This window comes from Schistocerca gregaria, chromosome 7, assembly GCF_023897955.1.
Source record: "Schistocerca gregaria isolate iqSchGreg1 chromosome 7, iqSchGreg1.2, whole genome shotgun sequence".
In the NCBI taxonomy this organism is placed as follows: Eukaryota; Metazoa; Arthropoda; class Insecta; order Orthoptera; family Acrididae; genus Schistocerca; species Schistocerca gregaria.
This window is the reverse complement of record NC_064926.1, coordinates 143371107-143388074: the sequence shown is the minus strand read 5'-3', so window position 1 is coordinate 143388074 and position 16968 is coordinate 143371107. Positions and strand designations below refer to the sequence as shown.

At 43.6% G+C, this 16968-nt stretch overlaps 1 protein-coding gene across 2 annotated transcripts in view; it reads right to left on the bottom strand.

Annotated features, from left to right (window-relative positions):
- The window catches only part of LOC126281537 (polyamine-transporting ATPase 13A3-like), a 383790-nt gene that overhangs the window by 331730 nt on the left and 35092 nt on the right, over positions 1-16968 (bottom strand). Inside the window, exon 1 of one of the 2 annotated variants that reach the window (XM_049980590.1) lies at positions 8260-8710. The exons of the other annotated variant lie outside the window; for it this stretch is intronic. Coding sequence (XP_049836547.1) covers positions 8260-8275 — 16 coding nt within the window. The 5' untranslated portion in view covers positions 8276-8710. Of the gene's footprint in view, positions 1-8259; positions 8711-16968 lie in introns of those variants that run through there. 2 annotated transcript variants of the gene reach the window in all.

Sequence of the window (16968 nt, the reverse complement as noted above, 5' to 3'; positions counted from 1 at the left end):
ATGATATTTAATTATCACCACGAGAAACATCTGTAATTAATTTTTCATTTGTTTGAAGGTACGTGTCTGCAGTGCTGGTATGTACTGAAATCCCCTTGCTACAGTATACAACAGGCCTCTATAGGTGTCTTAGCAAACTGGCTCAGCCAGTTGATAAAGTGCTGTTCAAAATGGCTCTAAGCACTATGGGACAATATCTGAGGTCATCAGTCCCCTAGAACTTAGAACTACTTAAACCTAACTAACCTACCGACGTCACACACGTCCATGCCCGAGGCAGGATTCGAACCTGCGACCGTAGCGGTCACGCGGTTCCAGATTGAAGCACCCAGGACCGCTCGGCCACACCGGCCGGCGATAAAGTGCTTTATCGTGCAGTAATTCGCTTCCTGTATTTGAAGACAAACTATGCTGCAACAATCCACACCGAGTTATTGGAAGCGCCAGGCAAAAATACATCATATGGCACGGTGGTGATATCGCGTTCAGAGTAAAACAAGTCTCAATGCCGAACAACGAAATGGCAAACCATCGCTCTGTGAAGAACCGTAAAAGAGAAGACCGCCGTATCACAGTCGAGTTGATAGTTAGAAAAAGTGAAAATCAGTCATGGATCAATTTTTATCATTTTGATCTGCATTTTGAACATCAGATAGATAGCCGCTCGCTGGGTTTCGCGACCGCTCAACTACACTGACGGGGAAGAAAATATCCCAGCAACAAGGAGTTGTGCGAGGCAAACGACAGTCGATAATCATGGGTCTACATCTGTAAGATGACGTCTATTTCGATTGCAGTCGCATAGAAGTGGAGCCTAGCAGGCCTACTACGACTATGCAAATAAGGTTTGCTTTACCGGTCGGTGTGGCAGAGCGGTTCCACGCGCTTCAGTCTGGAACCGCGCAACAGCTGCGGTCGCAGTTTCGGATCCTGCCTCGGTCATAGATGTGTATGATGTCCTTAGGTTAGTTAGGTTTAAGTAGTTCTAAGTTATAGGGGCCTGATGACCTCAGATGCTAAGTCCCATAGTGCTCAGAGCCATTTCAACCATATGAAAATTTGCTTTAAATGACAGTCATGAGCGTTTTGAGATTGGACGTGGAGAGTTGATGTTAGCGTAACAAAGATGGGCACATGACTATCGGCACAATACGTTGGCGCAATGGCACAGTGACGCATGGTCTGATGAATCCTGATACCTTCTTCATCAAGCCGATGAATCCTCGTCTTCCAGGGAAACAGCTCCATGACACCCGAAGTGAGGGACGATGGAGACAAGATGGCAGCTGCTCCATTATGCTCTGAGGAACATTCACGTGGGCATCTATGGGCCCAGTGTAGCCCTTGCAAGGCACCGCGACGGTCAAGGAGTACCGCACATTGGTTGCAGACCACATACACTCTTTCATGACGATTGTGACGGCAGTGCCATTTTTCAACAAGATAATGTCCCCTGTCACAAGGCCAGCAGTCGCGCGGAGTGGCCGCGTGGTTAGAGGCGGCATGTGACGGATTGCGTGGCCCCTGCACCCGGAGGTTCCAATGCTCTCCAATCCTCCCTCGGGCGCGGCTCTGTGTGTTGTCCATAGCGTAAATTAGTTTAAGTTATTTTAAGTAGTGTGTAAGTCTAGGGACCAATGACCTCAGCTGTTTGGTCCCTTAGGAATTCTCTCTCTCTCTCTCTCTCTCTCTCTCTCTCTCTCTCTCTCTCTCTCTCTCTCTCTCTCTCTCTCTCTCTCTCTCTCTCTCTCTCTCACACACACACACACACACACACACACACACACACACACACACACACACACACACACGGCCAGAAATGTAATGTATTGGTTCGAGGAACACAGTGGGGAGTTCCAAATGATGTGCTGTCACCCCATCTCGCCAGGTCTGAGCCCGATCGAAACATCTGGGACGTGATTGAACACGGTGTCAGAGCTCATCACTCCTTCCCCGGAATTTACGAGAGTGAGGCGACTTGGTGTGCAGACGTGGTGCCAACTCCCTTGTCGCCGCTGTTACCCGTGCTAAAGGTGGATACACCGGCTATTAGGTAGGTGGTCATAATATTCTGGATGATCAGTGTATAGCTGGCATGGAAAGGGTTGCAACGCTGTTGGAATGCTCTGCAGGAATGTCTAGACCAAACTAATTAGCGGCAGCAAAACAGCGATGTGGAAAGGACGACATAATGAAATAATAAACGGCCCTACCAGGAGTCTCAGGAATGAGAGAATAATAAAGTTCATTGCCAGATAGACCCATATTATTGACTGGTTGAATGTTCGAATGTCAATTATCGGCAATTGAGGTATTACGGGTAGAGTGTATCGCCAGATTTGCAATGTAAGCGAGAAGGGGGGCGTTGGGACTTCAAAAAGTCGTTCTACGCTAAGACCATTGGGCAGGAGGAGTGGCGCATTGTCAGAAGACAGTACGGATTGCCGATTCCCTCCAGGAACAGGTTCGCTGCGGTATGGATAACTGGTGTATCACAGTGCGTTATTGAAATGGCATAGCAAAAGGAAACATACTCCGCAGTTGAAGTACTTGAGACAGTACGACTGCACATAGTTTCACCGTCAACTTCTCGCAGTGTGTGGATCACATGCAAGATCGCAACCTACCATAGCGAAATGGCGCCAACAATTTGGTCAAGGCTGCACTGATATGGGTGATGTTGATCGGGAAGTGAAGATCTTGCACCATGTTTTTTTCTGTCTCCGCGGCAAGCTTAAAGAACAGTTGTGGGAAAGAGGTTTTTGAGCGATGAGGACGTTCACACAGCGGTTTTGAATGGCTCAATGACCAAGGAGCGGATTTCCATCTTCTAGAAATCGATTTATTGGTACCATGTTCCCTAACATCGTTTACAAAAACTTGGTGACTGTGCTGAAAAACAGTGGCGTGTACATCAGTCAGGATGACATGTAGTGCAGTATTTAATAAAAGTTACTTGGTCTACCATAGTAAAGTGTAACTTACTATTTGAGCCGCCCGGGGTAGCCGCGCGGTCTAGGGCACCCTGTCACGGTCCGTGCGGCTACCCCCGTCGGAGGTTCGAGTCCTCCCTCGGGCTTGGGTGTGTGTGTTGTCCTTAACGTAGGTTAGTTTGAGTTAAATTAAGTAGTGTGTAAGCTTAGGGACCGAAGACCTCAGCAGTTTGGTCTCTTAAGATTTTACAACAATTTTCCAAATTACTATTTTAAGCCGGCCGGCGTGGCCGAGCGGTTCTAGGCGCTACAGTCTGGAACCGCGCGACTGCACACGGTCGCAGGTTCGAATATTGCCACGGGCATGGATGTGTGTGATGTCCTTAGGTTAGTTAGCATTAAGTAGTTCTAAATTCTATGGGACTGATGTCCTCATAAGTTAAGTCCCGTAGTGCTCAGAGCGATTTGAACCATTTTTTTACTATTTGAAGTAGTATTTCTCTCGGGGAATACGGCAGCAGCAAAACTGAAATAACTTAATGAAGTTTGTTAATCTTTGCCAGCACTCCTATTTTACTTTACATTGTTAAGGGCAACACGGAGAATGCGTCAAGTATCGGATCGCTTCTGAAACAGAGCATACAACGAACTACCATTTTCATTAGCATTTCATCCACAGCGACTACAAAATGGAAGAAAACAACCCGCTGATAAGGTGAGAAGAGGGTAGCGGCCTTGAATCTAACAAAACCACAGGACGAAAGGCACCGTTCTGTAGCTCCGGTTATAAAACGACAGCCAACTAGTAACGAGAGCGCCGAAGTCCATCCAGTAAGAAACTTTTCTGGGTGTGCCTAGCAGTGCGGTTTTGTTCAGCTAGGCTGGTGGCTGGTTGAAATGGCTCTGAGTACAATGGGACTTAACATCTCAGGTCAGCAGTCCCTTTGAACTTAGAACTAATTAAACCTAACTAACCTAAGGACATCACACACATCCATGCCCGACGCAGGATTCGAACCTGCGACCGTAGCGGTCACGCGATTCCAGACTGAAGCGCCCAGAACCGCTCGGCCACCAGCGGCAGGCGCTAGGCTGGTGCTTACTGATCTCGTTAGACTAAAAATTCATTCATGCTCTCTTTGTCTGCCCCCGCAGCTGAGAGGTCAGCACGGCTGACTACCATATGGAGGATCTGGGTTCGATTGCCGGTACTGCCAGGGATTTTTCCTTGGTGGCCGGACTGGAACTGGGGGTCACTCAGCGTCGTGACGCCAATGGAGGAGTTACCTCACCAAGTGGTAGTGACTCCAGGTCACGAGAACTGATAACGCCCGGGGGAGTGATGTCCTGATCCCACGTTCTGCCATACTGCACCCATTGATGCCACTGGTGGAGGATGACATGGCGGTCGGTCGGTACCATCGGGTGCATTGTTGAGACATTTGTAGTGTCTCAGGTCGGTGAACTGACAGTTGGCTCGCAAAGTGCTTGGTTATGTTACTTATCGATCGCTGGCACGCATAACAATCGTATTGTATTCGTTCAAGTGTAGTGGTGTAAGTATTCTCTCCACGAGTAATCGAAAACTTACAACGTTAACTCTCAAAGAAAAACTGAATGCTTTGAAACGAATTGACAATGGTGAGAACGTATCTAAACTGACAACGGAACTGGGTGTTGGTAAAGCAACCATTTGTGATTGGAAGAAGAACCGAGTGAAGCTTGAACAGTCCTTTGCAACGTCTTTGGGAAAAACACCCGAAATTCAGCAGACTTTGAAACAGTCGCAGAACGATAAAGTTGATGAAGCTCTTTTCCTTTGGTTTACGCAGTAAAGAGAAAGGTGTACTCCTCTGAGTGGAGCACTGGTCCAGGAAAAGGTTGTTTACCTGAACAAGTTAATGAATGGTGATGAGCCTTTTAGTGTGAGTATGTCGGACAGATTTAAAAAAGTCATGGAATCCGTCAGCTAACAATTACTGGAGAGAAGCTTTCTTCTGAAGTTATGCAGCGAAGGAAAACTAGGGTGAAACTTCCTGGCATATTAAAACTGTGTGCCGGACCGAGGCTCGAACTCGGGACCTTGGACTTTCGCGGGCAAGTGCTTTACCGACTGAGCTAGCCAAGCACGACTCACTCCCCGTCGTCACAGCTTTAATTCTGCCACTAGAGCACTTGCCCGCGAAAGGCAAAGGTCTCGAGTTCGAGTCTCGGTCCGGCACACAGTTTTAATCTGCCACGAAATTTCATACCAGCCCACACTCCGCTGTAGAGTGAAAATTTCATTCTAAATACTAGGGTGAGTTCGAAAAAATGGTAAGAGAGGGAAAATATTCTCCCCAACAAATTTATAACGCTGACGAGACTGGCCGTAATTTTAGGGCACTGCCAACAAACAGCCTAGCATCGAGAGCAGAAGACCATGCTCCTGGTTTTAAAGTATGAAAAGATCGTGTGACTTTATTAGTGTGCAGCAACGCTGCTGGTAATCACAGTGTGTCTTTAATGCTGATCGGCAAATCTGCAGAGCTTTTAAAATCTGCAACATGAAGTCCCTGCCCGTATATTATTGCAACCAGAAAAAAGGCATGGATGGATGGTAAGCTGTTCAAAGAATGGTTTCACAGCCAGTTTGTTCCCTCTGTTCGACGGTTTTCTAAGGAAAATCATTTGTTTCCCTGTGCAATCCTTTTGATTGATAACACGCCATCTCACCCCAGCATTGAGGAATTATGTAATGGAGAAATTGTGGCGAAGCTCTTGCCGCCGAATGTTACACCACGTCTACAGCCGATGGACCAGGGCGTACTGCAAACATTAAACTGATTTACAGAAAACAATTTTTAAGAATGCTTCTCCAAGATGACAGCATTCCTTATGTCGAAAAAATAAAAAAGAGTAATGTGAATGATGATGTTTACTGGGCCGTTGAGGCATGTCAGAATATTTCAGAAAATACTCTGAGAACATCGTGGAGAAAAATGTGGACTCTCTTGAATTTCAGGAGAACCTAGTTGAAAATGAAGAGGAAAATCTACTACAAATGATACAGAAAATCCCTGGATGTGAAGAAGCTAGTGAACGAGATGTACATGAGTGGATTCCAGCGTATGGGGCATGTGTGGAGAACCTTACTGACGCTGATTTAGTTGCTGCTGTGACTCGAGATCAGGAAGAAGTGGACCGCTGTGACGAAAATGTCAATAAGCTAGAAAGCGACAAAGGAGAGCTGGTGCCACACAGTGACGCAGCAGAATCCCTTGACCTCGCGGTACGTTATCTGGGCCAACAGCTCACTGCTACACCTGCTGATTTGATGGCACAATTATGCGTCATATAACAGACTGTCTTCATTACTCCAAAAACAATGACTCAGTTTTGTCATCTAAAAATAGGGATAAAATGTCCGATGTATTTTAGTAAGATTGAAAGCTATTCTTTTATGGTGATGCAATGTTTGAACTTAATGTTTTCTTGAAATTTTTTCTAATACATGTTTACTGTACAGTATAAATTAAATTAGTGTGTATGTACAGGAGTTTACCACACAGTTTTCCATTAAAAATGTTCAAATGTGTGTGAAATCTTATGAGACTTAACTGCTAAGGTCATCAGTCCCTAAGCTTACACACTACTTAACCTAAATTATCCCAAGGACAAACACACACACCCATGCCCGAGGGAGGACTAACCTCCGCCGGGACCACAGTTTTCCATGCTTTGACTAACATTTTTCATGTTCTGATTAACCGAACGCTCGGATTAGCGAGATTCTGCTATACACTTCTCTTAATACTTTATAGAATGTCTTAATGTCGACAGGACGTTAAACTTTTGAAATATTGTTACGGCCTGAGAAGTGCCAGTATTGTTTACGATATTGACCACAGATAACATCTTTCCTGAGTGTTTGTTTGAGAGACGTCCTCTGGCTCCAGAGATCATTGTTTATTGAGTATTCAGTCCGAGTCTGAAAACATTTCGCTGTCCGTTGTCTGTATCGAGCGTGGTTGGAAGCAAATGTGCACAGGTGTGGAGGCATACTTTTTAAATGCTTATGTAGAAGGGGGATTAGTACCCAAACAGATATTCGCTTGCGCCAGCATTGAAAACTTGGTAGTCGCGCTTACGGTATATCTTTTAGTTTTTTTTTTAACTTTCACTGTTTTATGATGCTGTTGTCTCAAGCAATACAGAATATACTTGGACTCAGTAAAACCGTATCACTGCCAGCCTCTTTTCTTTCAAAATAATCTTTGTAAAACAATCTCTTTCAAATTATAATGTTACGAAATTTATGTTCGATAACCAGGGTCATTGCACTTATCAATGTGAACGTACATCTGTTCACATTTTCTGGTCTGGTTACGAGATACCGGCAAGTAACTTTAAAGACTTTGAACTGTTCGACATTGAGCCTCCACATCCCATTGACCGTTGAAAGGTTTTTTAAAAGAAAAGCACTCGGCCTCGCATTGAAGCTCCTGAAAAAAAATGGTTGAAATGGCTCTGAGCACTATGGGACTTAACATCTATGGTCATCAGTCCGCTAGAACTTAGAACTACTTAAACCTAACTAACCTAAGGACAACACACAACACCCAGCCATCACGAGGCAGAGACAATCCCTCACCCCGCCGGGAATCGAACCCGGGAACCCGGGCGCGGGAAGCGAGAACGCTACCGCACGACCACGAGAGAAGCTCCTAAGATCCTCTTATTAATTTGTAATCTTCTGGCGTTTGGCACATTTTCATTACATTCCGTGAGCTGTATTTTTTGTAATGCCAAAAGTAGCGTGATTTCATTCAGCCACTTTCAGAGAAATGTAATTGCATCGCAACAGCTTGCTTATCCGTTGTTGCACAAGTAAGCCAAAGCGATTCTTAGCCCCAAATTCAAACATTTTTTGGCACTTTGGGGACAGTCACCGCCTGTTCAGATTACACTGAGTGACAGAATAATCTGATTTACGTACATTCAGGTATCATTTAATTTAGTGGCTGTGTGTTTTGCATTGGACATTCAAATATTGGGATTACGTATTAAGTTAATGCTGTGATATAATATTCACAAATGATAGGTTAGATGCGTTGTGTTAATAACGGTTACATGTAATGTACGTAATAACGCATTTAGGTACTTTAAACCGAGAAGCTTCACGTGCAGAAGTAATGGTTACATAAACTTGTAGTGAGCGTAAAATGTCATCACGTACACAATCAGGTTAATGTTTAAAGTTTCACTAAGATGCAGAAGTTAAAACTCTTACGAAAGTTACACTTAGACATTCACACAGATAGGAAGGTTAAAGTATAAAACTTACACTGAGCAGAAAGCATAAAAGTTACGCCCTTATCTTCCTTCGTCCTTCCTGCAGAACTTTGCAGGCCCCACTCAACCGGTTTTCACTGTGTTGTCAGTTCAATCTGTAGTAGCACTAACACATCTACAGTTTGCTACTTTTACAATAGTTCATGCTCATCGAAGCTATTCTCGGTCTGCACCACAGACCTACAATGACTAAGAATAACCGAACACAAAGTCATTACCACTTCCGGGACGCGACACTTATTAACAATCTCCACTTTACGAGCCAAGAACACCATGAGACCGCAGAGGATGGCGATGGAATCTTTACAGCTCCGTTGCTCGTCAAATAAAGACTTCGCTGTCCGCCACGAGAGCGCTGTGGTCGTTTCGCGGTTACTTGCGGAATGCTGCAGGGGTTGGCTGGAAACGTCCAATCTTCGCCCTTGGCCTAAATGAGTAGCCTTGCCGGTCGTATTGGTAGGCGCAACCAAGTACTTCGCGAGTGACGTCATCTAGGAGGTGTGTTAGAGCAAGGTCGCGTAAAATTATTGCTTTTGCTGCGTGGCCCAGAGGGGAATTAAAAGTTCTGTGTGAGGCACCGAAATTGAATATAGTGTTCCAGTTGTGTCAGGATAAAATCTCATCAGTTTTCTTGGTAGCGAATTATTAAATTAAAATTTCCTTCGCTTTACTTTTCCTCGCATCTGGTGTTTAACTACGAACTTTTCGTCATTACTCGTATATTCCATACGTTTCTTGACGTACTTTCAGTTTGGTCTGAGCTGCTCTCCTCTTGCATCTTTGGTTTGTAAATTCGATAGAGTTGATGAACTGAATACCACACTCTGCCCTGCCTGTCGCTTTGTTTACTTGCATTGTTGTCTGACTGCTACCGTTCCATCAGTCTTGGAGACTGGTTTTGTGAAATAGAAGATCCGCTGTTATTGAATATTCAAATCTCAACGTAGTTTTGGATGACTCTCCAGATTCCCATTATCATATGTTTTTGTTCTTACCGTGCTGTGTGTAATCGGTTTGTTTACGCAAAGCTCTGCAATCGGTTTGATTTCTAAGAAGTGAATTAATTAGCGAACAATTAAAGGTCACATCTTAAGCATCATGTCTTCTTATTTACTGTTGCTTTCTAATTCATGTATGAAAAAGGCACTTTTTCCTTTACTCTCATAAATAGCTAAGCACTCTCTGGAGTTGTTAATTAATCAACAATCATTTAACTGTTAAGACCTCTTGCTGTACATCGTGAGATGCCATGTGCATTATGTAACTGACAGACCGGCATTCGGGCATACAGCCCATCGTAAGTGGCATCTGACACAGAGGAAACGCAAACAAACGTATACATATAGCTGACTACAACATAACATTTTGTATATGTAAGATGTCTCTCCTAAGAGTTGTCAAACGCATTTTCCTTGGTGTTTCAGCAGATATTTACAATTTCGCTTTTGTATTATGCAGCTAGAGTCAGTCCAAACGTAATTCTCATTACTTCCTTCATACGACGCCTGTTGTCGATGGAAAGCGAGGGTTTGGTTCCCGTTACAAACAAAATTATTTTAAAGCGGCATTTTACCAGAGTAGTCTAGTGTGTTATTTGTTTTATTGATATGCATTAACTCGAGCAGTAAAACACGAAGAATAATCAGTACCCATTTAGTGCCCTGGCTCGCGCTGACTGTTACCGCCAAAGTACGTAGCGCTGCTGACTCGCTGCTGGATTGCAGTTTATACTATGTGTTTTACTGTCTCTCTAAATACATATCGACAGAACAAACTCGCACTAGACTAGTCTGTGGACCATTCTACCGCATGGGCACGTAAAACACAGATTCAAAAATCATTTCTTTCATAGCGGGAAACAAACCGATGGTTTCCGCCAACACTGGGCGTCGTATGAAAGACGTGATGAGTGCTCTCTGTTTGGGATGACTCCAATTACACAATGCGAAAAAGAAATTGTAGAGATTAGAGATCTGCTGAAACACGAAACAAAATGAGCCTGGCAGTGTCTATAACAGTAGAAACAAGGTTACTTACATGTTGTGTAAGACCATAATAAATGTACTTGTGCCAGTTATGAAATATCTATGTTGTCAAAATGGATGTGGATCTAGAAAACATAAAATCCCTTGGTCTTTTAAAATCCAATTTTGACCATGTCTGTGGACACGATGAGAACCATCATCTGTACTACCTCACGGTACACAGGTCGTCGTGCATACCTGTCACAGAAACAAACACTAAACCATTGCACTTCCTGGTCTCATTAGACTCTACTGCCATGGAATGAAAACGTCGAACCGGTGGTCAGGGCAAAGAGTCTATATTATACGTCTCGTGTTATCTGTGAGAACATATCTCGATCCATCTATTGTAATATTCACTCACTGTATGTCCTGAACGCCGTGCTTGGACAAGTAGTACATTAGAGTACAAAATATGGATTTTATGAGGGTAGAATACATAAAGACGTAAAATAGGTGTTACCTGTCACGGGCAACATACTGAGCAGGGTGGACTTAATGCAACAAAATCTTTGCCTTCCATATAGATGCCGATATACATACATTTATTTTCTTGTCCTCTGTATAAGATGCCACTGTATGCACGAATACTGGTCTGACAAATATTTGAAATTCATCTCAAGGTGTACAACAAGACGTCTCTTAATAAATAGCCACAAGATGCGGAGCACCAAGGATATAAGATTTTCATTTCATTTAAATACCATATCTGGGTCAACCGTTACTCCTATTTCCGTATTCTTAAGTCTATAGCAGTAATTCATGTTGCACTGCAAGAATGTTTCGGGAATCTGTGACTTATGTGCTATAGGCTCTGCTTGAGAATCTGGAAATTTGTGGTAAAGTCTTATGGAACCAAACTGCTGAGGTCATCGGTCCCTAAGCTTACGCACTATCTAATCTAACTTTAACTTACGCTACGGACAACACTCACACCCATGCCCGAGTGAGGACTCGGAACTCCGACGGGTGTAACCGCGCGGACCGTGACAAGAAGCCCTATACCGCGCGGCTTCATCGCGCGGCGCTCAGCTTTAGACGCAGGAAATATAAAATTAGTCTGATACGGCGGCCTCAGTGCCGCAGAAGGGGCGACAAGTGAGACTGATGTATTAGTAATGATCCTCTCCGTCCGCTGGTTGCTTAACGGCCTGCCGCTTCAGTATGACTCGAACACTGCTTTAAAACAGACGCGTGGACCGCAAGAAACTGTGTGTTTTTCTGACTGCAGGATCAGCTATTACAAATCTGCTGTCGCACGTTTACGTTTAATGCTGGTTTCTTTTAGTCTCCAAGCTCTGTATGCGAGTGGAGTGGAGTAGGCTGTGACCAGTATTGTTTGAAAGTAACCTCCAGCACGCACTGTTCAGTAACTTTCAGAGTACATTTCTCAAAGAAGTTCCGTTAGCTTTCATCATAGGTCAGACTTTCGAACGGCTTCGTGCTGTCTTCCATTCCCATCCACCCAAAGTGACTGTCTCAAGTTCTAGGCGCTTCAGTCCGGAACCGCGCTGCTGCTACGGTCGCAGGTTCGAATCCTGCTTCGGGCATGGATGTGTGTGATGTCCTTAGGTTACTTAGGTTTAAGTATTTCTAAGTCTAGGGGACTGATGTCCTGAGATGTTAAGTTCCATAGTGCTCAGAGCCATTTGAAGCTTACCGATCGTTTTCCATTTTAATTCGTAGTTCATACGGTGCAGTTACAGAACTTCCGTTTCCTAGCTTATGCGAATGGTGAGACACATTTCCTTTGTCTGGGACAGTTTGGGCGGTATTTCTGCTCTGCTTTTGCGTTGTTATGCTGTCTATAGGCCCTGTCGAAAACAATGGATAATACTTACAAGAGAACCTCCCCATCTCACCCCCGCCGGCCGGAGTGGCCGAGCGCTTCTAGGCGCTACAGTCTGGAACCGCGTGACCGCTACGGTCGCAGGTTCGAATCCTGCCTCGGGCATGGATGTGTGTGATGTCCTTAGGTTAGTTAGGTTTAAGTAGTTCTACGTTCTAGGAGACTGATGATCTCTGAAGTTAAGTCCCATAGGGCTCAGAGCCATTTGAGCCATCGCACCCCCCTCAGATTTAGTTACAAGTTGGCACAGTGGATAGGGCTTGAAAAACTGAACACAGATCAATCGAGAAAACAGGAAGAAGTTGTGTGAAGCTATGAAAAAAATAAGCAAAATATACAAACTGAGTAGTCCATGCTCAAGGTAGTAAATATCACTCGAGGGAAGACTTGAACCAATAACCTCTCGTTCCGCAGCTACTCACGCTAACCACGGGACCACGGCACTCCTGAGCTCACATATCCTTGATGTTACCTATCTTTCGCATGGACTACTCAGTTTGTATATTTTGCTTATTTTTTTCATAGTTCCACACCACTTCTTCCTGTTTTCTCGATTGATCTCTGTTCAGTTTTCAAGGCGAATCCACTGTGCCAACTTATATCTAAATCTGAGGTGGGTGCGATGGGTGGTTCCCTTGTTAGTGACGGGGTATATCGTGTGAAGAAACAGAACGAAACCTTACCATAGTGAAACCGAGAATGCATACCTTTCAGGTTACGAGACTGTCAGGTATGCCGTGGGTGACAGAGGCTACGTTCACAACAGTTCGAATACAGCATGTTCGCATTCAGTATGTGGTGCCGAAATTAATTCCACAGACAACGGCTCAAGCTGTACACGAATTGAAGTTCTCGACCAGATTCTGGGTCGGCTTGTTGGTGATCAGCTGCCTGCTTGTGAGGTTATCATTTGTAGTCCATTTAGAGTTGCATTAACTGCTATAGTTGCGTTTGTCAGTACGCAGATAGTTACCGCACTACGCTTACAACAGATGGGCAAAACACACACACACACACACACACATACACACACACATCCCTTGACTTGGGAAGGCTCCAAAAGTAGTAGCATTTGCCCTTGAGCGATGGGACAACCGGAGAAACTCTTATGCCAAAATCTGCACTAAATCGCTTAACTTGAGTGTTTATATTATGTATTTCATTATATAAAATTGATATAACCATTCCAGAGTCTCTACTCAAGCTGACGCTTTATAACTGCAGTTTTATTTTATAAAATTAACTTGCAAAATGAAGCAAATGAACTAGATTACTGTAACTACTCGTAACATAGGCGGAGATGGAAGAGGTGTCACGAAAATACGCTATGCGCCGGCAGGTGCGAATTGGTTAGCAGCAGTCATCAGTCAGCCTCTCTGAAGTGAAAATGAATCACTAAGTCTAGCCTGGTGCATTTTGGTGTGAACATGTAAGACCCTTTAGTCGGTAGATGGAACATGTAATTCGTAATCAAATAGACCAGTTATATTTCTGTAAGTGAGATTGATACAAATGACCATCTTACGTCAGGCAATGTCAGTTTGAAATTGAAAGACTTGGACGAAAAGATAGTGAAGATAAGACTAATTTTTGAGGTGCTCGGCTTAATAAGATTGGACTTCGTGATCAGTACATTGATTCGTACATTTAGACTGGTTCTCCAGTAGCACTGATTTTGTCATAACGCCGTTTAGGCTTAAGTGGAATTCAGCTGCTCCAACTGATACCGTTTTATGTAACCTGCAATGTTATATCTGACGTCAAAAAACTATCCGCGAGGTTTTCGTATTCTTTCGGTCGCTACAAACAATCAGTCCTACAGAAAAATGAACATTTTGTAGAAAATTTAATGTAGTTAATTTTTGAACTAGTACACGCTTTCACTGGAGGCTGTAATTTTCGAGTTATTCAAGTCAACCGTATAAAAGTGATCTTGAAATGCATTTCCCTCCCCATAATCGTCCCTCACCTGTCAGAATTTCTAGCATGTTGTTACTGACACAACCTCGGACCACTGTACAGAAATTTGCGACTGTACGAATTATTACCCACGTTCTACCGTTTTTGATCTTCGCTGACTAGCCTTATTACGCCACAGACTTGGTCGAGCGCTTACAAATTGTAAAATTGACCTTTAAGTAAATTTTACTAAGAATTTTATGAATTCTAGCACCATAAAGTAAATAGTTGTATCGCTGTATTAGTCAGGCCTTCTGACTACTATACTACTGTGCTTGCAAGAGTTAACTTTGGATAGAAATGTCAGGTTAATTAGTTTTAGCGTAAAGTTTACAAAATTCTTTTTCCTTTAATTACCCTCACAGGGACGTACAAATTAATAATGTTAACGAAACATCCGACTAAGTTGGTGGCGTAATAGCCCAATAGATAGTGAACAAAACAGGCGGAATATCGGGAAAAGTTCGTGCAGTCGGAAATTTTTGGTAGAAGGGAGTGCCACGAACAACATACTAGAAATCCTGACTGGTGAGGGATGATTGTGGGGGGGGGGGGGGGGGGGGGGGTGGAGATGCGCTTGAAGATCGCTTTTGTAGTACTTTTTCTTGAATAGCTCGAAAACCGTGGCCCAGTAAAAAGTTTATCTACATTAAATTTCCTACAAAGAGGTCCTGTTCATTCTTTTTGTAGGACTAATAGTTTGCGCCTACTGAGCGTGAGAATATAAAAATCTCGCGTTTGGGTTCAGAAAGCCAGATAAACCATAAAACAACAACGGTAGCTGCAGATGAATCACGCCGTACAAGTGTTTCTTATTTCATTTGGACAAATAAATAAGGAACCACCCTTTTTTCTCGAAGATCTGGAGCATTGTTGTAGTGATAGTAGCATTAATCACAAAAGCCACACTAAATTTCAGTATTGAAACACCAGTGTTCAAAATGGTTCAAATGGCTCTAAGCACTATAGGACTTAACATCTGAGGCAATCAGTCCCCTAGACTTTGAACTAATTAAATCTAACTAACCTAAGGACATCACACACATCCATGCCCGGGGCAGGATTCGAACCTGCGACCGTAGCAGCCGCGTGGTTCTGGACTGAAGCGCCTAGAACCGCTCGGCCTGACATCTACAAAAAATGTTTCATCTGTCTGCGTAATAATTTGGTCTTCAGCCTCTTTGTGATAGATAGTGACCTTAGATGTTTGATCACAGCCGACATGTTTGTATGTAAACATATTGTATTTCACGAGTGCACATCATAATAGTGTAATATGAAGCTACACTTGGTAAAACTGATATATGGACGTGAAAATAACCATAAATGTGTAACTAAGTGGCGAAACTATCACCGCAGCATAACTGTAATAACGGTGCTTCATCTTTTTGTAAGTACAGATATATTTTCGTCAAATGTTGCCTTACCACTTACAATTGTTCCACTTATATCTGTGTAGTCACCAGCAAATATTTTTTTTTTTGTATTCATACAGTGATCTCCAACAGTACAAACATGTACATGCATGCATAAACACCTGCAGATGGGCGCAAACCCGAAACCGGTCGTGTGACAAATAAACAACCTTTTATTGTGACTGGTAGCGGATATTTTTCTACAACCCCCAAAAAGGAACAGTCACGGAGTTCGACAGCATCCACTATGGATAAAATTCATTAAAAGATGCTGTGTTGTCGTACGTCCTTCCCTCTTTCAAAAGCGGACTTTACTTGAAATGATTGCAACATAGAGGAAAGGGACAGTATGCACACTTGATAAGGACAAGATGTGGACATGCTACTTCATTTTTTATGTATCCACACTCCAGAAGTACAATATCAAAATTCACGATAATCGCATTACCAGGAAGACGCAACAGGAAAATTACCTCCTTAGGCAGATATTTGCTACACATCTGTCAACATAGCTCTGTAACTGAGTGCGCAAGTGGCTTACAGATAACAGAGCAAGAGGAATGATGGAATATCGATCATACTAAATGTTTTGCGGTTTGTCGATTTGCAAACGTATAGAATCAGCTTCTGCCATTGCATTTCTACTGTCCAAATGTTATAAGAGGTTTGCCCAGAAAGTAAAGCATCGCATTTTTTTCTTCAAGAACTATTTATTGAGCATAATGAGAATTGCGGACACGAAAAAAAGTCGATACACCCTATATTTCCATGTAATCTCCATCCCGTTCTGTGGCCTTCCTCCAGCGCGAAACAAGGGCGCGTATGCCCAGTTCGTGCCAATCCTTGTCCTGGTGGTGGAACCAGTGCTTAACTGTGTGAATCACTCCTTCATCGTCCTCAAAATTCCTTTAATGGCCCAAACAAGTGGAACCTCGCTGCAGCATGTCAGGTGTGACAGCCATGGATGGTCTGCCCGACCGCTGCAGATGGTGGAGCTCCGCCGAACCGCCTTCTGATGACCTCACCCTCCGTGCCCAGCGACTAACTGCACTTCTGTTGACAGCAGATGCTCCATACACTTTGCACAAGCGGTTGTGAATATTCCTCACAGTTTTTTTCTCTGCAGTGCGAAATTCGATGATGGCACGTTACTTGTAACGCACGTCACCTACAGATTCCATTTTGAAACTGTCGGAAATGACGTGCTCACTCAGGAGACTTCAGATAATACATACGTATCGTTTCGCATTCGTGGATCGTCTTCGGCTGAGAAAAAAAAATGCGGTGCCGTACTTTTTGGGCAGCCCTCATACATTCAGAGGTTCGCAATGTTTAGTTGTCTTCAGTGGCAATGTTTTTAACGTAATCTCCTTTGAAGGAAAACGTTCTTCGATCAACATGTAGTTTGCATCTCCTAACCAAGAGCCGATAAGTAATTGACCTCTGATCGAGCG